At 53.5% G+C, this 22,816-nt stretch overlaps 1 protein-coding gene across 7 annotated transcripts in view; it reads left to right on the forward strand.

The window, feature by feature from the left end:
* ACTN1 (actinin alpha 1) overlaps positions 1–14,706 on the forward strand; it is a 95,952-nt gene extending 81,246 nt beyond the window's left edge. For 4 of the 7 annotated variants that reach the window (XM_027571058.2, XM_027571057.2, XM_027571054.2 and 1 more), the window contains exons 11-22: positions 1,378–1,525; positions 4,667–4,817; positions 5,285–5,393; positions 5,930–6,070; positions 6,901–7,083; positions 7,387–7,521; positions 8,586–8,765; positions 9,437–9,583; positions 10,485–10,565; positions 11,035–11,100; positions 12,331–12,489; positions 13,957–14,554. In XM_027571058.2, the coding sequence (XP_027426859.1) occupies positions 1,378–1,525; positions 4,667–4,817; positions 5,285–5,393; positions 5,930–6,070; positions 6,901–7,083; positions 7,387–7,521; positions 8,586–8,765; positions 9,437–9,583; positions 10,485–10,565; positions 11,035–11,100; positions 12,331–12,489; positions 13,957–14,115 (1,659 nt within the window). In that variant the 3' untranslated portion in view covers positions 14,116–14,554. Of the gene's footprint in view, positions 1–1,377; positions 1,526–4,666; positions 4,818–5,284; positions 5,394–5,929; positions 6,071–6,900; positions 7,084–7,386; positions 7,522–8,585; positions 8,766–9,436; positions 9,584–10,484; positions 10,566–11,034; positions 11,101–12,330; positions 12,490–13,956 lie in introns of all 7 variants that reach the window. The other 3 variants (XM_027571051.2, XM_027571053.2, XM_027571052.2) reach the window with 3 other exon arrangements.
* Positions 14,707–22,816: the final 8,110 nt, after the last annotated feature.

Below are 22,816 nucleotides of genomic sequence, written 5' to 3' on the forward strand. Positions count from 1 at the left end.
AAAAAAGCGTATTACCATACAAAAAAATATAATGGATTTTTTTTTTTTTTGGTTGGATATTTCAAAGATACAAATAGGCAAAATACAGAAAATAGAAATTACTTATAGTCTCAATTACCCAGTATCAACTTAAAAAATGTTAGGGTGGCTCATTCGGTTGGGCGTCCAACTCTTGATCTCAGCTCAGGTCTGGATCTTAGGGTCGTGAGTTCAAGCCCCGAGTTGGGCTCCATACTGGGCACGGAGCCTCCTTAAGAAAAAAAAAAGTTTTTTGGAAAAGATTCTTTTAGTCTATGTAAATATAATTTTTAAGGAAATCCTAAAGCATGTTTTATTTGATAAGTCGCTTTTTAAAAAAAATTAAAATTGTGAATGGCTGTCCGAGTTGTTAAATTCTCTTCATTTAGGTTACTTAGGTTATTACTGCTTCCCGCTTACCCTGTCCTCAGACTTGGGAAGAAATGTTATGAGCCAGGGAAGCATGCAAAAGAAAATTTAAGAATTCACCAAGATAGAGCTTTTGCCCTTTAAAATGAGAAGTCATGAGGAGGCGTGGGCATATAAGGCGGGAGGGGCCGGGGACAGGCAAAGCAGGCAAAGCGCGTTGGAAGGAGGCACAATCCCGGGGGACCCTGGAGGAGAGGAGAGAGTCTCTGGCCATTGTATCTGCACTTTGGAAAGTAGCTGTCTTTTTACAGATTCCAGGCTAAAACGGCAACTTTTAGGTGGCTAGAGCCCCTGCTAACCAGAGGGTACTCTGTGTGAGTTAGAGGAGCCCCCTCCTCCCAGTGGATGTAGCCTGTGCCCGGGGCCTCCAGGTGGCATGCAGGCCGGTTCAGCCCCTATCTGCCCAGTGGGCACCCTGTACTAATTGTAGGAGCGACCCTGTGGGTGGCTCCCCGTCTGAAGGGCTGTGGGTTTGTGCTCAGCAGCTGTCACTCTCCTCAGATGCTCGGCCAGCTCGCCCAGACCAGGGTCTCTGCAGGCTCCAGGCTACTGCCCAGAGCCCATGAGCAGATCCAGAGATGTGGGGAGCCTGGGAGGCTCCCACACCTGCTTGCCTCGTTCAATTGTTGCTCTTTTCCCTTGGCTGGCCCTACATCCTCTGTGATTGGTCAGCATCCTGGGCCACAGAGGGCCTCGGGCTCTTTCTGCACAGGGCTGCACGCCCAAAGCCCTATAGCTGGGTGGCCCATGTGGACTTGGGGCCTCACTCCCTGCCCAGGAGGCCTGGTGCCCAAGAGCCCGGGAAACACCAGTGTGGGGCTGGGTGGGCATGGCTGAGATGGGGAAGGTGCTTCTTCTAGAAGGCATGGGGCAGCTGGTGGGGGCCTCGGGGGCCAGGAGGGGCTGACCCTGTGCCTCCCATCCCTACAGGACATCAACAATGCCTGGGGCTGCCTAGAGCAGGCGGAGAAGGGCTATGAGGAGTGGCTGCTGAATGAGATCCGGAGACTGGAGCGGCTCGACCACCTGGCAGAGAAGTTCCGGCAGAAGGCCTCCATCCACGAGGCCTGGACGGACGGTGAGGCCAGCCCAGCCTCCTGTTTCCCCCCCGGGGGTGCCAGCTCTCGTGCTCCACCAGCTGAACCGCCCGCTGCTTTCTCTCTTGCTGCTTGTTTGTTTTGTCTCTTACTAGTTCTTGTCATTAGACAAGTTCATTAGCCTCTTAGGTGTCTCCGCTTCCTCGTCTGTAAAGTGGGGATAATCACAGTGCCAACTTCATAGGTTTAGGGGAACGGAATGAATCGATACTTGGGGTAGCATGATGCTACGTATGTGTAATTCATTGTTGGTTTTGGTCACCGTGATGATGTCTTCTTCCCTGAGTCTGTGAGGTTGGGGTTCTCATCCGAACTCTGCCACCTAGAAGCAGAGTAAATTTGGAGCAGCGATTTAGCCCCCAGGTCTCGTTCCCTCATCTGTGACATGCAGATGACCATGCGCCCTCTCCTGTGTCAGCTTCCTAGGGCCACCGGTACAAAGGACCAGACACTGGGTGACTTCATACCACAGAAACGTGCTCTCTCAGGAGGAGGAGGTCAGGAGGGGTCCAAAGCAAAAGGGTCGGCAGGGTTGGCTCCTTCTGGAGGCTCTGAGGACGAGGCTCTCTGTGTTGCTTCCTGGCGTCTGGTGGTTGCTGGTCATCCTTGGTGTCGCTGGCTTAGTTCGGCTCTGCCTCCAACCCGCCATGGCTGCTTCTGTGTCTCTCCTTTTTCTAATAAAGACTCCAGTCATTGGATTTAGGGCCCTCCCTCGTCTCCTATGACCTCATCTTAACTAATTGCATCTGCAAAGACCCTATTTTCAATTAAGGTCAGATTCTGAAGTTCTGGGTTGACATGAGTTTTGGGGGACACTGTTCAACTCAGCATGCCTCCTCCTAGGGTTGTTGTAGGAGTAAACATCATAAGGACATTTTATGCTTAGCTGAGTGCCGGGCACATAGAGCACACTCCGTAAATTGCAGCCCTGGGTGTTTTTCCTCCACTGCCTTCCCTCTTCTTGTTTCCAGCCTCCGGTTATAGTGACCCAGAGCCTTTACCATGTTAGCACATGCGTGTCTCCATTACTCCAATTTGGAGGCACTTGGGGCCATTTCTGGTGTCTGCTTGTCGGCAGCTGAAGTTAACTCCAAAGAAAGAAAAATCACACCTGAAATAGTCTTTTCCTCTGGAGAGGGACCCAAACTGCCCATCTCCTCGGGTCCTGCGGCCGCTGCAGCCGGAGCCTCTGGGGCAGACCCTATTGGCCGGTGGAGCGCAGTGTCTCCACTCTCCCCCAGTTAGCTCTGTCGTGCTCCTCAGCTCTTAGGCTGGAGACCATTAGGGACGGCTGTACCCTGTGGCGTGGTGGGGGATGGGAGCGTGCTTGACTCGGCCTGAGGGGCTTGGGTTTAGCTCCATGTCGTAGGTACACAGGGACGCCAGGTTGCTCTCTGCGCCGCCCCCGCCGCACGTGTAGGAAGCTATTCATCCAGGTGCGCCTGGTACAGAGTGGAAGGGGAGATTGCACCAGCTCACCCACCTGTTTCGATCACGTCCACCCTAGGGCCAAGGCGCAGCTCACAGAAAGGTACAGAGCAGGGGCCGGCCCCGTCAGCCAGCCCGCCACCAGCTGGTGTGCGGGCCGTGGACACTGGCACGACCTCTGGGCAAAGCAGTCTGAGCTGTGCACGTCCACGCCTAGCCGTGGCACTGCCTGCCGACCCGGGAATTCTTGAGACTGTCTAAAGAATTAACCCTGAACGTGGGGAAATCACATGTCTAGAGAGATTTGCCGTGAGACCCTCTCTAATAGCACAAGCTGAGGGGCTTGGATGCCCCACAGTAAGTGTGTGTGGCAGGTGGTCACGCCAGTGGTGGCTCAGCCACGGGAGGGGACACATGCGGCAACTGGAGCCGGAGCAGAGACTCTGATGATGTGCTGCTGAATGTTTGAAAAGCAGGAAACACAGCTTACATATCCCTGCTGGTTCTAACACAGCATCTGTATAAGGAAAGATGGGAAAGGAGTAGATAAGTAGGCTCATCTGTAATTTTTTCCCCCTAAACTTGTCATATTATTATTCTGACTTAAAGAAAAAAAAAAGTAGAGGGGCGCCTGGCTGGCTCAGGAGAGCATGAGACTCTTGATCTTGGGGTTGTGAGTTTGAGCCTCACCTTGGGTGTAGAGATGACTTAAAAATAAAATCTTAAAAAAAGGGGCACCTGGGTGGCTCAGTCAGTTAAGCGTCTGCCTTTGACTCCGATCATGATCCCAGGGTCCTGGGATTGAGCCCGCATTGGGCTCTCTGCTCCATGGGGGTCTGCTTCTCCCTCTCCCTCTGCCCCTCCCCCTGCTCATGCTTTTTCTTTCTCAGATAAATAAATAAAATCTTTAAAAATTCTTAAAAAAAAAAAAAAAGGTAGAGGGAAGGAAAGAAAGGCCACATCGGGCACCGTCTTTCAGCCTCCACAGCCCAGCCTTTATTTGTTGAGCAGGACTGAGCATCCCTGACGGGCCCAGATGGGGAGGGTGGGCGTGCGGGCCAGGCCAGGCGAGGGCAGTCCCTGTCCTGTACCAGACGCTTCATAAGACAGCTGTCAGACATCACGTAACAGCAGTCCCAGGAGGTTGGTTTCTCATCCCGTTTCCTCCCGGGAAACAGAAATCCAAGACATGCCAGCCCCGCCCCACTGCTAAAGAGAGGGCGGTGCCCCTGACAGAGAAGGTTCTGGCCACTGTTGGATTCTGTGTAGAGTGCACTGGACATGCTGACCACCGTGAGAGTAATTAAGGGGAGGGGTCCCTGCAGGGCTGCTGGGGGCTAGCAACAATAGGTGGAGAAGCTCTAAAGATGGGGCACCCCTGAGGCCCTTGTGTGGTTCTCTCCTGGCTACACCACGGGGCCTGGCCCTGTGTAGCCTTCGTATGTAACCACTCCTCGTGGCCCCGTACGTGTTCCGTGGAAAGTAGGAACTTCCCCGACTCGGCCTCTTAGTGGATGTTCCTGCTGCACATCGCTTTCTCAAGCTGCAGATGATCGATCACTGTATGGTGGTCATCTGGGGACGTTGTGCCCCTGGATATGGGCCTCTTGGGGCCCCGAGGGGTGGACGGTCGGGGCCAAGAAGATGGGGCCTCGGCTTCTGCTCAGCCTCGTACCCCTTCTCTCTGAACCCAGGCAAAGAGGCTATGCTCCGGCAGAAAGATTATGAGACTGCCACCCTCTCAGAGATCAAGGCCCTGCTCAAGAAGCACGAGGCTTTTGAGAGCGACCTGGCCGCCCACCAGGACCGCGTGGAGCAGATCGCTGCCATCGCGCAGGAGCTCAAGTAGGCGCGGCGCGGCGAGGCGAGGGCTGGGGCTGCCATGGGAGACAGGGTGTGGCTGTGAGAGGCGAGGAGCGGGGGCACGGTGGGCGCCCGGGCGGGAAGGGCGTCAATACAGAAGACTGAGTGTCGCCCCAGGTGGAGAATGAGCCCGTGACCCTACTGCTGAGGGCATCCGGTCCTTTCCTGGAACTAGTGCAGGGCCAGAGCTCTTGCTGGGCCTCAGAGGCTCCCTGCCATGGGGTATTGGGGTCAAGACAGGTGTCGCCTCCAGCCGAGGTGTGCCAGGGGCCTCTGGACAGAACTGGCCTTCATTTGTCTCCCAGCAGTCTTCTGAAAGCCCGGGAGGTGGGTGGGAGGGGCACCTAGAAGGCCCCCCCCCCGTGCTACTCGCACCCCAGCCCCAAGGAGGAGAGCAGGTCCTGGAGGTAACCCGGGTCACCGGACTCTCCCTGTCTCTTGCCTTCTAGTGAGCTGGACTATTACGACTCACCCAGTGTCAATGCCCGATGCCAGAAGATCTGTGACCAGTGGGACAATCTGGGAGCCCTAACCCAGAAGCGGAGGGAAGCTCTGGAGGTGAGGGCCCCTGAGGGAGAGGGAGGCCTGCCTCTAGCAGCTCTGGGTGCCTCTTCCTGCTTTGTGAGTCCCTTTGCTTTGAGCCAGAAGGCTCCGCTGGGTTCCCTGGACCTGCTCTGGCCTGCCTGTCGAAGGTTCACCCTGGCACTGGATTGAGCTTTGCCTTGCTGGAGATGCCTCCTCTCTGGCCCTAAGCACACCTCCTCCTCCCAGTCTAGTGCACTTCGCAGCCCAACCCTAGCCATTTGAGAACTTTCCTATTCTACAGATCAGCCCGGGGGCCAGGCTGGGTGATTCCAAATGTGGGAGGGTCTGTAGATCCCCCATTAAGAACCAGTGTCCCAGAGAAAGCCTAGTCTTTCTGTCTGACTTAGTCTGGTGCTTCCAGACCTAGACCCCTTGTGGCTGGCCAAGAGGGTCTTGGAGGCCTGGGGCAGGGGGGGGTGGGGGGGGGAGTAGGCAGGGAGTGGTGGTTCTGGATATGACTCTGCTGAATATCTCCCTGTCCACCCCTTCGCCTCAATTGTCACTCCCAGCGGACAGAGAAACTGCTGGAGACCATTGACCAGCTGTACTTGGAGTACGCCAAGCGGGCCGCACCCTTCAACAACTGGATGGAGGGGGCCATGGAAGATCTGCAGGACACCTTCATCGTGCACACCATCGAGGAGATCCAGGTGTGCTGCAGACCCCTCACCCCCAGAGGCCGGTTCCCCCAGGCCCCTGTGCAAACCTCATTCCTGCAGAACTGCTCTGTGGGGTTGGGGATAGCAGCCAAGGATTTTATACATTTGAATGAATTACATTTTATGTATTTTGATTAGGTAATATATACAGATGGTATAAAATCTAGAAGATAAAAAGGATATGCCATAAATTGTCCCTCCTACCCTAGTGCCCTCCCCAGAGGGAAGCAGCATGCCCACACTGTCTCTGCATATGCAAGCCTTTTTTTATTTATTCACTAATTTATATTTATTTATTTTTGTGTTCTTTATGTATTTATTTGTTAGTTAATGTGTTCTTCCCCATACCCCCTTTAACACAGAATTATATACTGTATTCTGAACCCTTGTTTTTAACTTAATGTTTCGGAGCTCATTGCATAGCAATAGCGTCCTCATTCAGCTGCAGGGAATTGGATTTAAAAGATTTTGCAAAGGAAGCCTGGGTTGGGGAAGGTCACCTGGGAAGCAGACCTGGGGCACCCCTTGTCCCTGACCTGACTGTGGGGTGGTGTACACTCTAGGGTGGTTGCTCCTGACTTCACCAGCCCTAAGCATGAGCTGTTGCTTTGATGGCTCTGCCTTCACCTCCCCAGGGCTGGCCCTGCTCGCCTGGTTCTCAGCCATGAGTATCCTTGGTTGCTGCCCCTGGGTCTCCCAGCTGGTGTGGGGCCAGGCCTTCAGTGGCCCTGCCACCCCCCTCTACCCTGGGACCCGTAGGGCTCCCTTAGTTCATCTTGCCCACAGGAGGCACTGCTCACTGTGCTTCTCTCGCACCCAAGGGACTGACCACAGCCCATGAGCAGTTCAAGGCCACCCTCCCTGATGCCGACAAGGAGCGTCTGGCCATTCTGGGTATCCACAACGAGGTGTCCAAGATTGTCCAGACCTATCACGTCAACATGGCGGGCACCAACCCCTACACAACTATCACTCCTCAGGAGATCAATGGCAAATGGGACCACGTGAGTCCAAGGGCTGGGTGGGGCATTGGCTGGGCCATTGAAAGTTTTATAAGGGCAGGGATTTTGTCCCCTTTTTTGGTTGATTTTTATTGATTTTCATTGATCTTATTTTTTTCACTATCACATGGTAAGCACTCACCTGTCCAGTTAATGAACGATGGAATTTCTGGAACAGGTCCATGTGTTCACTCCTGTTCTATACCTGCCTGGCCCCTTCCCTTCATGCCTCCTCCCTTTCCCCATCTGAAGTATGGGGCAGGTGGCCGGCCCGTTCCCCACGTCCCATGATTGTCCTCACCCCAGGTGCGGCAGTTGGTGCCTCGGAGGGACCAGGCCCTGACGGAGGAGCATGCCCGCCAGCAGCACAATGAGAGGCTACGTAAGCAGTTCGCAGCCCAGGCCAATGTCATCGGGCCCTGGATTCAGACCAAGATGGAGGTGCGTCCCCTCATGGGAGGCAGGGATGGGCGCTTCTGCCCCTCTGACCACCATCCCAGCTCTGGTTTGTGAGCAAAGACCCACCCAGGGCTGCCACTAAAGAGCCACATGAGAAAGTCCCACAGAAGGATGAGTGCCTGGGGAACTGACTAGTTAATTTATCCTTTGGCTTCTTTGGCTGACCAGGTCTCCCTTCCTTCTGAGCAGAGAGGTTTGTCAAAGAGAAGGAACTTTCCAGAGAGAGAACTGAGCCTCGGGCAAGCGTGGAATTTTTTTGTTGAGTTGTTGGGCCAGATCCTGGGGCGCTGTAGATCAGGGAAGGGGCTCTGCTTGGGTTAGAGAGCATGGTGTCCCTCTGAGCTCTTTGAGGGCAGAGACCATGTTGAGCTCATGTTTGTGTCTCTCCTGCACCCCACCCCCACCTGCTTAGCACATGGCACATGGTACGTCGTAACTGCTCAGGAAACATTTGCTGGGTCAAATTGAGTGCGCAATTGAGGCTTTTACAAACAGGTTTTGTTTCCATAGATGAAGTCTAGACAGAAAGGGGGATGAGGCCTGGCCCGTGGGGCAGGTGGGATCAAGGCAGGCCAAGGCAGGCACTGTGGGGGCAGAACAGCAGGTGCGTGGCCACTGAGGAGGTGCGTCAGGTGCCCTGAGGCTGTGAGGAAGGTGGCTCTGTGGGCAGAGAGAGTCCCTGAGGTGGGTGATAGTTGGGAACAAGGCTTGGGCGGGGAGTTTGAATGTCAAGCAGAGGAGTGAACGTTTAGGTGAGGAACTGATCTTGCAGCCCCTTTCTGAAGCTGAGAGGCACCCAAGAGATGGGAAGTATGTCATCTGGTAGTGACAGTGCTTCTCATACCCCCTTTATGATGCTGTTGCCACACCAAGTCCCTGCGCAATGTGTCTTGTTCTCGGTTGACTAATGACCACTGATGGGTTCCCTGGTACTGGGGTGGGAACCGAAAATCGTCTGAGGGGCTGACCGATGACCTGGGTGCCCCAGTCCCTACCCCAGGGACAGAGTGGGGAGGTCTCACAAGGGCTTCCTTCCGGGTGAGCAGGAGATCGGGCGGATCTCCATCGAGATGCACGGGACCCTGGAGGACCAGCTCAGCCACCTGCGACAGTATGAAAAGAGCATCGTCAACTACAAGCCCAAGATCGACCAGCTGGAGGGTGACCACCAGCTCATCCAGGAGGCCCTCATCTTCGACAACAAGCACACCAACTACACCATGGAGGTGGGTGGCGCCGACTTTGCTCCTCCAGGAAGGGAGCCCCATATCCCCTTCTGCTCCCCACCCCCCAGGCTGGCGCAGGGGGCAGTTACTTCCCATCTTCCAAGGGAAGTGCTCATTGCAGGAGGACAGACTCTCCCTTGGGGGTGAGGGGGTACTCGCTGCTGCTCCGCTCTGGAGCTCCGGGCCTTCAGGCTCTTCTGAATTTCGCAGGGAGGTTGTTGAGAACGCAGACTTGCAGGCTCCAGCTCTAGGATTTGATTCACTAGGTCTGGGATGAGGCTGAGCACCCTTATGATTCAGATGCAGGTGGTCTCCAAACACTGGCTTAGGCACCTGCTCTCCAGGGGGTGAATTGTTTGGACCATGAAGGCATGTGTGTGTGGCTCTAGAGTGGGGATATGCAGGGCCCTCCTTCCTGACCTGACTCACACCGTCAGTTCCGGTCTCTGCTGCCTCAGGTGGAGGCCAGCGCCCTCCTGTGCTTCCCCTTTCATCATCTGGGTCCTCTGTCCTGGCGTGTTGCCCTTGTCCTGGTGATGCTGTAAATCTGGCTGGCGGTCCGGATTTGATTACTTGGGCCATTTTGGTACTGGGGGAACGAGTAGCAGGGAGCAGCCGAGGCCCAGGCCTGGGGCGCCTTTGCTGACAGGCTCCTCTTCCCCGCCCTCCAGCACATCCGTGTGGGCTGGGAGCAGCTCCTCACCACCATCGCCAGGACCATCAACGAAGTGGAGAATCAGATCCTGACCCGAGATGCCAAGGGCATCAGCCAGGAGCAGATGAATGAGTTCCGGGCCTCCTTCAACCACTTTGACCGGGTGAGAACCCCACTGCCCGCACTTAGAGCAGTCCCCAGCCCCTGCCCCAGGGCCCGGGAGGGCACTGCCCATGAGGTGGGCAGCCACGCTGGGCCAGTTCCTGGGCAAGTGAGGAGGAGGAGGAGGAGGGAGAGCAGGGAGTCAGCCTGCCCTGGCTGCCCCTCACAGCAGGCCTTAGGAAGCCGGTCCCGGCGTGCTGTCCCTGCTTTTGCGGAGTAAGAGTGCATGTAGTGAGTGGGGAGAGCATCTGTGGTCCCGACCCTTGTTTTCCGGCCACGAGGAGTCAGCCCTTGGGAGCAAGGCTCCCCTAGCCTCAGGGAGGCTCCCTCCCCCCGCCCCCGGCAGCCTTTGGGAGACTCGGGGGGGTGTCAGCGTTGTTCGTCCTAGGTTCTCATCCTAGCTCCGGGGCAGGCTGGGTTTTATGTGGGCTGGCCCTCCCAGTGCCCTGGGGTTTCTGGGCAGCCAGAGGGGTCGGAGCATGGGGTTCATTGCTGCCCGCCGCTCCTGCCTCCTGCCCTGTCCTCCAGCCTCCTGGGTGGGTGAAGCCTCCTTGGAAAGCCGGGTCGGGGCCTTGGGCACGGGGTGGGCCGGGCCCTTCTGGGGGAGCTTCTCACCCCTGTGGCTCACCGTGTTCCCCTCTGGCCTGCTTCCCAGAGCAGGGCTGCGTGTGCCAGGGAGAGGGCACCCTCTGGACCTCGTCCGCGTGTCTAACCGTGTGCACTTTTATTTCCCCTCCCCGCCCCACCCCTTCCACCCTCCACCCTCTCCACCCGCATGCCTTTGTCCCCGTGTCTCCCCACACACACCACCCTCCACCCGGGGCATGGCCCACCCCCCTCCCCTCACGGCCTCCACCTCCCTGGCACCGCATGGCTCGCTGCCTGGCGCACGGCGGCCCCAGGATCACTCCGGCACGCTGGGTCCCGAGGAGTTCAAAGCCTGCCTCATCAGCTTGGGTTATGATATTGGCAACGACCCCCAGGTACTCGCCTCCTGCATGGAGCACGCTCAGGGGTGGCATCCGGGGCGAGAAATAACACGTTTCTCCTTTTTCTTTTCTCTCTCTCTGTCTGGATCTCCCTGTCTCCCCTTCCCTGTGGGCCTCGGGGCTCGTCCTCTCCTGCTGTCGGGCCCATGTCGGGCTCCTCTTCCCACTGCTCCAACCTCTGACCTCTGCCCTCGGTCGTCTTTCATGGGAACCTGCCCGGGGCCCACCTTCCTCTCTCCTTGTCACTCTCCATCCTGTGGACGGACTTGGGCCTCTCCCTGTTCTCTCTCCTCCCTGTGGATGTGTCTCCTCCTGTGTTCCTTTTCCCTTCCTAACCCCCTGCCCCAACCATGCCCCTCGACCTCCCCTTCTGGCCATCTGTGCCCTGTCCTCCTGGCCCTGGGCTGGTCCTTCCTCCTCCTGCCTCTGACCCTCCGGTGTCTCGGTGCCACTGCCCCCACAGAAGAAGACAGGCATGATGGACACGGATGATTTCCGCGCCTGCCTTATCTCCATGGGTTACAACATGGTAACGTAAACCCCGCCCTCTGTTCTGACGAGGGCCCGCCAGCTGGCCAGAGAAGCCGAGTCCTGGCCAGGGCAGGCTGGAGGCCCTAAGGCTAGGGGCTGCTCTCCCTGGAGGGGCCTCACGATTCTGGTCCATCGGGAAGATGGCGCCCTGAAGGCTGGGCCCAGCCTCGTGGCCTGTGTGTGTCCCAGGGGTCTGGCCTTCTCATCTCGGTCTCTGTGCTGGCGTATTCTTTGGTACTTACTGTGGAGATGCGCTTTTTCACTCCCATGGTGGATGGTGGGGCTGACCCCAAGGCTAGCAAGAAGAACTGGAGGTTTGGACTTCCCGGGTCGGGTTTGGCTCGACTTCGTCTTTCAGGAAGCACAGAGGTTTCTGCCTCCACCCTGGCGGTGGCTCCGGCCACGCCTGCTGCCCCTTGGCCTTCACAGTCTTCTCAGCTGTGTGCCCTTACGCAGGCCTTCTGAGCAGAGCGGGGGGCCTGAGCTGGACAGCCAGGCAGCTCCTGGGCCATGGTGCAAAGGGCAGAGTTTGTGGGCTGCCCCGTGCCGGGCAGGGGCACAGGCTCGAGACGCAGGGAACCCAGGAGTAAACCCCAGCTCTGCCATCACCAGCTTGGGGACTGGGATGAGGCCAGGGGACCCCAGCAGGACTGCGGTCAGGGCTCACTGAAGGAACTTCCGTGAGTGCTGTGCATGGGTCTGACACAGAGAAAGTACAGTGTGGTGGGGAGAACACAGGCTGTGGAGCCAGACCATCCAAGTTCAAACCCCAGCTCTATTACCTGCTGGCTGTGTGACCTTGAGCAAGTCACCAAGCCTATCTGGGCCTCCGGTTGCTCGTCTGGAAACCCGACGGAAGTAATAAGGACCTGCGCCATACGGTGGTGGGGAGGGTGAAAAGCAGCGAAATGCCTGCCGCCGTTAGAAGAGCACCTGGCACACGGTACCTGCCCCGTGCCGTCAGCCTCGACAGCCGTGGGCAGGACTGTCGTCGTTTGCTCCAGCGGGAACCTGTGGGGCGTGGGAAGCCTGAACGGGGTCTTCGCTCTTGGGTCTGATGTCCCTATGATGCCCTTAGGACAGCCCAGGTCAGTTCAGGGGGCCGCTCTGCCCCCCTCTCACAGCCTCAGGCCACTTTGAGCCCCCAGGGGCTTCAGGTCCATGTGAGACATTCCCAGCAGCCTGTGGCTGAGAGGTTGACAGGCCTGGGGTTGGCTCTTCTCTCCAGGGAGAGGCAGAATTTGCCCGTATCATGAGCATCGTGGACCCCAACCGCCTGGGGGTAGTGACGTTCCAGGCCTTCATCGACTTTATGTCTCGGGAGACCGCCGACACAGACACAGCGGACCAAGTCATGGCCTCCTTCAAGATCCTGGCTGGGGACAAGGTGGGTCTGCTATGGCGTGGGTGCTGTGCAGGGTCCACTCCGATCTGGAGGGGAGGTCACTTGCACCCCGTGGCCCCTCCCTCCCACTGGACCTCCCCCTGCTGTCCACCTCCACCCATTTCTGTAATGTTTTGGGATCAGCTAAGGTGTCGGACACAATATGAGCCTGAGTGGCGGGGGCGGGGGGGGGTGTCTCCTGCCAGGGAGCGGGACTCCTTCGCACTTGGGCTGGAGCACTGAGTGGTAGAGGCGGGTAGAACGGGGTGGGGGATGTGACCGAGTGATGGAAGGGCCGTCCGAGAACTCAGACTTCACCGTTAACGTCGTGCCAGGCACAGGTGCGGAGTGTCGGCGGGGCGCGGGAGGGAAGCATGTCTCGAACTGGCCTACCCTGAGCAGCAGTCAGTTTCGGTTTCCAAATTTCCCAAGTTCCCTGCCTGGCAATGGAACAGTGGGAACACCAGGGGAAACTGGCAAAGCGGGAGGTGTCTAGAGGCCAGAGTTCCTTTCTGTAAAATTCATAGGATAATCCTTCTGCCATCCTTCCTCCAGACTGAAGAGATTGAGTTATAAAAAGCCAAAGCCAATGGGGAGCATAATTTCTGGAATGTCTCAGTCTATAAGGGAAAAAGACTGAGCCAGTAGCATTTCCTAAAGGTCGGTTCCTAAAGTTCAAGGACACCCTATTAGGGTCCTAGCATCTTGGAGCTGGAATGACCCTCAGAAACCACTTACTTGAAGTGACTCTGGGTCTCTGAAGTCCAGAAAAGGGCCTGGGCTCCTGACTTTTGGAGTGACCTAGGGATGACCCCCTCTCCTCGAAACTGGTTGCTAGGGGACTCTGGCAGAGGTAGGGCATGGGGCTAGGGGCCCACCTTGTGGGTCAGAGCCTCAAGTGAGCTGTTCTGGAGCCTAAAACTCCTAAAACAAGCAACTTCCCAGTAGACCTGTCACGGATGCACAGAAACCTGGGCTGGGAACCAGGCGAGGTGGGGGCAGGCCCACATCTTGCAGTCGTGGTGGAGATAGCGGTCTGCCACGGCGATGTCACACTTGGATGCTCACTGTATTTGCTAAAATTACGTGACCTCCAGAGTATTCACTTGAGCGGGTGTGCGTCCCAACCAGAGTCCCTGCTGGTGTTGCTCCAGCCCGTGGTTGCTGCAGACTAGAGTGATAATGGAATAATAGGTGCAGTTAGCACTTGAATTAGTTTGCACAGGCCAAAGTAGGTATGGAAATGGCAAACAGGAGATTGAAAATGAACATATATTTTGTATATTCACACGTGTGTATGTATGCAAGTGCATGCATTATAAACGCGCGTATATAAACGTATACACGATACACATGTGCATAGGCGCGCGTGCACGTCTCTGTATCCAGAAGCAGGAGGAGGGGACGGGGACGTGGCGGGGTGCTGCCACCCCAGTGACATCCCGGCGGCCCTGCCCGCTCCCTCTGCAGAACTACATCACGGTGGATGAGCTGCGCCGGGAGCTGCCGCCCGACCAGGCCGAGTACTGCATCGCGCGCATGGCCCCCTACAGCGGCCCCGACGCCGTGCCGGGCGCTCTGGACTACATGTCCTTCTCCACGGCGCTGTACGGCGAGAGTGACCTCTAACGCGCCCACCCAGGCCAGCGCCCTCGCCCTGCCCGCTGTGCGCCCCCCCCGCCCTGCGCCCCTGCTGCCCCCTCTCCCGCCGGGGTTTGGTCTCCTTGCTCAGCCTCGAGCCCGGCGAGCCAGGACCCACGTGGCATCGAGCCTCCCTGCCCGCAAAGTGACAGTTTACAAAATTATTTTCTGCAAAAAAGAAAAAAAAAGTTACATTAAAAAAAGTTAAAAAAAGCCAAAAAACCACATATTTTATTATAGAAAAAGTATTTTTTTCTCCACCAGACTTAAATGGAAAAGAGGAAAAATTAACTGTTTGCACCGAAATGTTTTGTTTTGTTGTGACATAGGACAATAACCAAGCACAATGTTCTATTCTGTACTTTTTATCGATTTTTTTTCTCTCTGTATCATCTGCTGTATTCATTTCTCCAATCTCATGTCCACCTTGATGTGGGAGCGGGGGGTGGGGTGGGGGTAGGGGGGGTATCTCGTCAGAAGGCACATTGGTGCATGTGTGTTTGCTAGCTCACTTGTCCATGAAAATATTTTATGATATTAAAGAAAATCTTTTGAAATGGCTGTTTTTTAAGGAGAGAATTTATGTGTCTTGTCTTCTCGTTTTTAAGCCCAGAGGTGTGGTTAGCGCACTTTTTTTCCTTTAGTTTTAATTATTGCCGATTATAAAAATGAACAAGATTGGAGAGTGTGGACAATTTCGATATTACTTGTCACACACCATATTAAAGCAACAGTGCTCCCATGACCACTCTTGGACTGCTCCTTGCTTACTGTTTTCCAGAAGGGTGCGTGGTTCAAGGATGATGGGGCCCACTGTACCCAACCTTAATAGGTTTTTTTAACCGGGCACATTCCATCCTCCTACACTTCGCTATCTTTATTTTAAGAAAGAAAAGGTGGTTTCCTCCGAAGGCTCCTATGAGTTGAAGGTAAGGTCATGGATGTGTAAGGAAGGGGCTCTGTAATAAGTCCTACCTTTGTTTTCTCTGGCATCAGACAGCTCTGTGACATCTGTCTGCCCCTCCCTTCTGTTTATTTTCCCTGTAAGGGAACACACTGAACTGTCTCAGAGTCCTCTTGACCCTCACTGTTCAAAATGTCCTGCAGTTGGGGCACCTGGGTGGCTCATGTCATGATCTCGGGATCCTGGGATTGAGCCCCAAGTCTGCTTCTCCCTCTCCCTCTGCCCCTCCCCTGCTTGTGCTATCTGTCTCTCAAATAAATAAATAAAATCTTAAAAAAATAAAAACAAAATGTCCTGCAGACAGCAGCAGCAGTCCAGCATCACCTGGGAACTTGCTGGAAATGCAGTCTCAGGCCCCACCCCACACTTTCAGAATCAGAGTCTGCATTTTAACAAGATCCCCAGGGGATCTGTATGCACTGCTCTAGCTTCTCCGGTTTTTTCTCCTTGCCTGTCTCTCCTTCCTGAGGCTGTCTTTTACTTACAGGACAGGGAGTGAAGATGATCAGTCATAATACCAGTGCAGTAGACTGTTGTTTCCAAAGTGGGGAAACTGCACTATTGTTCCTTTAGCTATTAAGTGGCGATAATGGTGCTATTGGAAAGCCACTGCAGTAACACATAGAGCTCCCAGAATCTTAGAACATTCTGGAATACTCAGTGCCCAGGGAAAGAGGCAAGAGGACTGTTCAGAAGGAAGGACATGGGGTAGAGGTTGGCATTTGCTTTGGGAAACATTCCTGTAGGATTTACAACCGGCTGGTTAAAAGTCCAGTCTGTGGTGGGTGCAGCTCCATGGGGAAAACCATGGAACAAGACCAGAGCCTGGCCTCAGAGGGTCAAAGTCCTTTGAGAGAGGCTAATACACAAGATACCCTGTTTTAGCCATTTACCTGCAAGTCTAACCGAGGGCGCAGTTAAGGAGAGGGGGGAATTGTTCCAACCAGAAAGTTCCCTAAACCCAAGGTGCAAGCACTTGATCCTACCACAGTTTCTAGAGGTCAGTCGACCTTTTCACTGCTCACGTTAAAAAAGAATTGGGTGAGAGTCCTTTGAAGAAAAGTATACTTACTGAGTTATTCTACATCCTTTAGACAAATGCCCTTATTTGATATTCTCAATATTAAATTTGCTTGCATGTGTGCAGATGGTTATATACTTGCTTTACATTTTCAATCTGCTAAAGAGATAAAAATTTTTAAGTCCACTTCTTAAGCTATTTAGGTTCTCACACACATCTTATTATATGGATAATGCCATTTTTTCTGTAAACATAAAAACACTCTTGCTTGTTCTAATCATTCCTACATGTAACGGTTAACCACTCCACAAACAACCCCATTTAAATCTCCCAAAATAATTAAGTTCTTGTAAATATTTTAAACATATTTACAGATTTTAATAATTCTTTCCAGTACATCAGACTCCCCACTGAGGCAAATTCAAATTGAGGCCGCAAATTTCTTGCTCAGCACAAAGCAGTTGAAATATTATTAAATGTAAGTCAAGTTCTCTGGAGCGGTTCAAAGCTGTTTACTAACAGTTCTCTTCCACCTCCAAAATGAAAATTACACATCTAACCTCAATTTCACATTCCAGGTAAAAACCCCAAAGCGAATATATGCCAGATTCTCTTATGAGTTCAAGCTCCTTAAATTAATCCACAGGTTGCCATGAGTATAAACCTGCTGAACACCCCCCAAAATCTTAATACTGAGAGTTGGATTTACTTCATCCTTGTACTTCTTTCTACGGAGGTGATCTCAAGTCCCCTGGTCACTCGTTGCTGGGTTTTTGGGTCACAGGTTGAGAATGGTGACATGTATCACATGGGGAGTCCGAACCAGGACACAAGATGAGGCGCTCACCCACTTCCGGGTTTCACCCAAGGCCCCCGGGGAACTCATGGCCTCGATTCAAGAGTCCAGCGTTGAGTGCGGTGTCACCAGGGTCCCCAAGCCCTGGCCCCTCCTCTGGCACTTCTGCAGCCTGTCGCCTCACTCCCTGTCTGGTCATCTTTTGTATCTCACCGTGGGCCACTTTTCATCATAAACCATTCCAGCTTACTCTAAATGATTGGCTGGATGGAATTTTCCACCCTGACGAAGGGGGCAGTTGATTGTTCCTGCATCGATGGGATGAACGCATCGAATCTCTTTCTTGCCTGCATAGGGCATGCATTTCTTTTGTGTTTTTATCTGCCTCTGCCCATACCTTTGGCGGGGGGGATTTGTTGACAGCCTAATGAAGGCCAATCTGTAAATAGAGCTCCTCTTTCTCTGGCCTGTCAAGCCTTCGGTAAAACCCCACGACCCTTCCAAATCCCAGGCCTGTCTCGGGAATCTGCTGTGTCCTCTGTCGCTGGGCCAACTCAGAACTGTCCCCCGGATACAGGACCAATGCCCGAAGGGTACAGTCAGTAGGGTGAGTGAGTTACCAGAACTGAGAACAGATAAGATTTCCTTAGGTTTTAAGGAGGTCAGAGGCTCTGTCAGTTCTTTGGCCTGTGCCAGACAGTGGGGATCCTCGGCATGGACAGCGTCCAAGGGTGGTGTGAGGGGTGGGGAGTGCCCCTGAGCCCTCCCACCGAAACCTGGCCCTGCACCAGGGTCTGCCTTCCTGTCCCTGAGGGAAGAAATACAACCTCTTTTGACGTCAGTGCCTTTCAAGGGAGACATGTGGGCTCAGGGGGGCCCTGCTGCTTCCCAGCTGGACACATGGCGCATCCCCGCATGGCGTCCACCGTGTCTCCTCCTGTTTGTGCTGGCACATGGTAGGCAGTCAATAGGTGACAGTCAGTATTCATACAGGTGTTTTTTTATTTTAATTAGCTGTGGTTTGTTAAGCTATTTTAAATATTCTTAAGGCAAAAAGGCTTGAGTCTAGAAAAATGCTAGTAAGGGGAGTCCTCTTCCGGTCTTTGAGCTCTGTGGTGGGCTGAATTTGGTCACGCCCTAATCCCTGGAGCCTGTGGTTGCATTACTTTACATGGCAGACGGGACTTTGCAGATGTAATTAAGGGTCTGGAGAATCCGGGTGATCTGGGCGGGGCTTCAGAAAGAGGTAGGCCAGAGTGTCAAAGTCAGAGAAGGAGAAGTGTTGGAGGCAGAGGTCGGAACGCTGTAGGGCCGTAAGCCGGGGCATGTGGACGGTCTGTAGAAGTTAGAACAGGCGAGGGAATGGATTCGCCCCTGGAGCCTCCAGAAGAAATGCAGCCCTGCTGACCGACTTTGCGTTTCTGACCTCCAGAACCGTAGGCGTACCTTGTTTTATGGCACTTGGCAGATAATGTGTTTCTTACACATTGGAGGTTTGTGACCACCCTGAGTTGAGCAAGTCTATTGGTGCCATTTTTCCAACAACATTTGCTCACTTCATGTCTCTGTGTTAATAAAGTATTTTAAAATCAAGGCATGTGCATTGTTCTTTTTTTAGACATAAGATTGTTGCACACTTAATAAGCCGCGGTATAGTGCAAAAACAACTTTTATATCCAGTGGGGGACCAAAAATTTCAGTTGGCTTGCTTTATTGTGGTGTTTGCTCTGTTGTGGTGCTCTGGAATGGACCTGCAGTAGCTCCGAGCTAGATGCCTGTATAAGATAATAAATCCATGTTGTTTTCAGCCACTATGTGTATGGTGATTTGTTATGGCAGCCATAGGAAACTAATACATGCTCCATTGTCCAGGCCTCTGGAAAGCCTGGCTGCCTCCCTGATGTCAGTGGCCCAGGTTAGAAGCTTGAGGCTCTGGAGTAACCACTCCAGCTTCAAAGCCCTGAGTTGTCAGTGTTGGCCCTTGGGAGGCCACCATAGCTGTCGGACCAGAGCCCCTAACCCTAAACATGCTAGCCCACGGAGTAAGGAGATGGAAGCTACCCAGCCCTGAAACCCCAAAAGGGCCAGGATGGCTGTGCCCAGCAAGAGGTGGGGGAGCTGGTTAGCGGCACAGGGCTGAAGGGCTGGGGCTGCAGGCAGGACACAATCTAGGACACTAAGTTGTTTGAGAAAATCAGGAGTTGAGGTTTTTATTTCATTTTCAGTCTCTGTGGATCAGACTTAATGGAGATGTCTGTCCCCTTGTCCGTCCAGAATTTTCTGGGGAGCCCTCCCAGGCTCTACTCACTGCAAAATTCTTTTTAGTTCCAAATTTAGATCCAGTGGTGAAAGCAGCTTTTCAGGAAGAGAGGGAGGAACCATTATCGTTACAGGTAAGGGGGCAGTGAGTGCAGAAGGGATGAGTGAGAGCTTCCCAGGGAGGCCTAAATGGGCCTCCGTGACAGGCTGAGTGTGGGATGAAGGCCAGGAATGTCCATGGAATGTTAGTGTCAGAAAACCGTGGAGGTCACAGAGTCCAACCTTGCCATTTGACAGAGGAGAAGATTTTGGCTTGAGAGCAATGTCTTGCTCCAGGCCACAGAGGTAAGCTGAGGCAGAGCTGCGGGAGAAGCCAGGTCTCCTGACTCACAGCCCAGTGCTCTGTGCAGAGCAGCCAAGTTGGAGCCAAGGTGGGTGAGAGGAGAGATAGGCAAGAAGAGAAAGAGAAAGAGAGGACTATTTCGTTTTCATACACAATCAGCATAATTAGATGTAATAACTCGTTACCCAACCCAGTGTCATTTGTGGATGGTACTCAGCAACTGCTAGGTTATGTATTGATTAGGACACTTCTAGTTGTCAGAGTCACACAACCCAACCTAAGCTGCTAACGCCGGACTGGTAGTTTTACTGGCTTGGATAACTGAAGTGTGCGGAGGTCATCCTGGCTTCCCAGGTGCCTGAGGCAGGGCCTCCCACAATACCAGCAGGACAGCAGTTTCTCTGGATTGATTTCATTCTCAAATAGGCTCTCCCTCCCAAATGGCCAGGGGCTCCCACCTTGCAATTTCTAGTCTAGCGAAGAGACTCCTGGGGGAGAGAATAACATCCCCCAGAGTTAGGGAACATGGTGGCCTCAGCCGGGGCAATGGGTTTTGCTCACTGGCTTCGGCCTAGCCTGGGTGCTCACCTGGAGCGGAGGGTGCAGCCCCAGCCAGGCCACCTGCACTTGGAGGGGGTGTGGCAGGACTCTGTTGCCAGCGACACATGAGACTCTGCCTCCCCACAAAACTCACACAGGGAGTGGGCTCTCCAGAAGCCGATGCTGGCCAGCCAACAAATAGGACATCCTCCATGAAAGTGGGAAGGCATGGATTCCCAGCCCAGATCAGCCTCCAGAAGCTGCTCTCACGGCCCCGCTCACACCCAGGCGATTTCCACCTCCAGTTCTTGCATCTCTGTGCCTGGGGACTTTCCTCCCAGAGCCACCGAAGGCCACCCTGCCTGAGGATGAGACAGGCTACCAGGAAGTAGCTTCCACGAACAATGCGTACCAGCTGCCTCCCCCCTTGGATGGCATTATTCTGAGGCTCGGGTTTTGCATGGTTTCACAGCGTTATCCCAACAGGATTAAGTCCAGCTTCCCCCTGAGCTTATGGCACAAGCTCAGCCGAGAGGCTGCTCTGGGGATAACCCAAATGAACACACAGCCCATTCTTAGGGACATGCCCCGGAGTGACTTCACTGGAGAGCCTCTGTCTAGACCCTTGAGATGTGCTCCAAGGGAGTCCCATGCCCCGTCCAAACACCATGCTAGAACACTTGGACCTGCTGGTTGGAGAGTCTATGCCCGCTGCCGTGTTGAGAAGGAAACACCAAGTGTGCAGGGAGGGGGCTGCCTCCTCTCTCTGGGCTGCAGTCCGCGTGGTTCTTTATGTGTAGCCGGTGGCTGAGGGGGGGTGGGGAGGGGAAGGAAGGAGCCTCCTGTGGGCTTGCAAAGGAGTGGGGAATCCTGGTGTCAGGCATGTGGACACTCAGAAAACTGTCCCTGGGCACCTGGGGAAGTCCCCAGGTTTAGGAGCAAAATTCCCATTTTATAATTCAAGGCAATGGGAAAACAGAGTTCTTTATGCAAAACTTTTCTTTATAGGTTATATTTAGGACACATCTATCCCCTAAGCGCTGCCTGGAGGAGGGTGGACGTTCGGTAAAGCAACTAACCCAGAGCCCAGTAAGCCCTAATTAAGGCTTCCCCCCTCCCCGCACTACTGCCTGAAAAGGCCATTTGAGAAAGCAGGTCTTAAAATGAGCTGGGTGGCTGTTGCCCTCCAGTGGCCAAGTGTGTCCTTACAGCGTGTGGCAGGTGGAGAGTGGCAGGGAGCAAAACCTGCTTCCATCTGCTACCAACGTGTCTCACCTGGGTAATTTCTGGGATGGCGAGGGCCCTTGATCTGTGCCACAGAGGAATGGCAAAAAAACCGGGCACACTTAGCAGGAGAAAAACAATGGCTAGCATTTGTTGAGCACTTAACCTTGCTCTGGCCCAAGTCCTAAGCCATTCACGTGCATTTAGTCTTCACACAGACTGTTATTATCCCTTTAAAAACCAGGAAACTGGGGCGCCTGGGTAGCTCAGGGTCCAAGAGGAGCAAAGACAACTGGAAATCTGTCCTTAGGACATTCTGGGTAGAATCCAGTAAGTAATCCAAGCAGGTTCATGGGCCACAGTTTGGGAAGCACCAAAGTAAAATCTCATCATTGCCAGGAGGGTGACTTTGTCTGGACACAAGAAAGAACTGTCTTTTTTTTTTTTTTTTTAAGATCTTATTTATTTGAGAGAGAGAGAGAATGAGCGGGAGTGTGGGGGTGGGAGACAAGCAGACTCTCCACTGAGCAGGGAGCCCAATGAGGGGTTTGATCCCAGGACTTCAAGATCATAACCTGAGCTGAAGGCAGATGCTCAACCGACTGAGCCACCCAGGGCCCCAAGAAAGAACTTTCTAGTCATATATGCGGATTCAATTCATGTCTGCATGCCAGGCATTTTGATAGATGCTCTCATGAGCACAGTGTCAGGCCCCCTCCTTGGTAACTCTGGGAGCTCAGTGTACCCAGTGTGCCGATGATGATGCCTCCAAGAGAGAGCAAACCCCCCCTCCCTGCTTTCTTCTACTTGGAGATCCCTTTCATTCAGCATTCCACTCTGTGTTTACAGTGGGTCTCTGGTGATGCCCTCCAAAATAGGCCACTTCAGCACAGGGATTATTTTGAACTGAAAGTGATTGAAAAGCAGATGCAAGAAAGGCTCCCTGTCCTCCTCTTATTTGCCAGAAAGCAGGATACGCAACTGTGAAAGGGTCCCCTTCTCCCCTCTTTACTAGGAAAGACAGAAGTTGGTCACCAGAGAGAGGGCTATACCCATGTCTGCCCACAATGACACCAGAGGGGCCTGTATGACGAAACTTGCTAAAACTAGCCCTTCGTTACCATTCATTTCCCCATTTGCCTCCCCACAATTTGCTGCCCTAGAAACCCAGAGTCTTTTTCCTTTGTCTTGTTGCTTCTCTAAAAATGTATTGTCTTCTGTCAAGACGCTGTATAAGCCCAGGTTCTAACCACCCTCTGAGTTACTCAACTCAGCTCTCCTGTGCGTATGTGGGAACAACATGTTAAAAAAACTTCTGTTTTTCTCTTGTTGATCTGTCTTTTTTTCATCAAAACTCCACCCTTTGTCATTAACTTACATTTACTTCATTTGGTACTTCAAAGTTAATGAAGATGAAAAATTATCTCAATTTTCTTTATCTACCTTTTAAAGCAGTTAAGTGAATTCCTTGTTTTGAGGCTTTTCCTCTGAAGTACAATGTTCATTTATTCAAGATTTATGATTTTCACAGAGAAATATGGC

This window comes from Zalophus californianus, chromosome 6, assembly GCF_009762305.2.
Source record: "Zalophus californianus isolate mZalCal1 chromosome 6, mZalCal1.pri.v2, whole genome shotgun sequence".
Lineage (NCBI taxonomy): Eukaryota > Metazoa > Chordata > Mammalia > Carnivora > Otariidae > Zalophus > Zalophus californianus.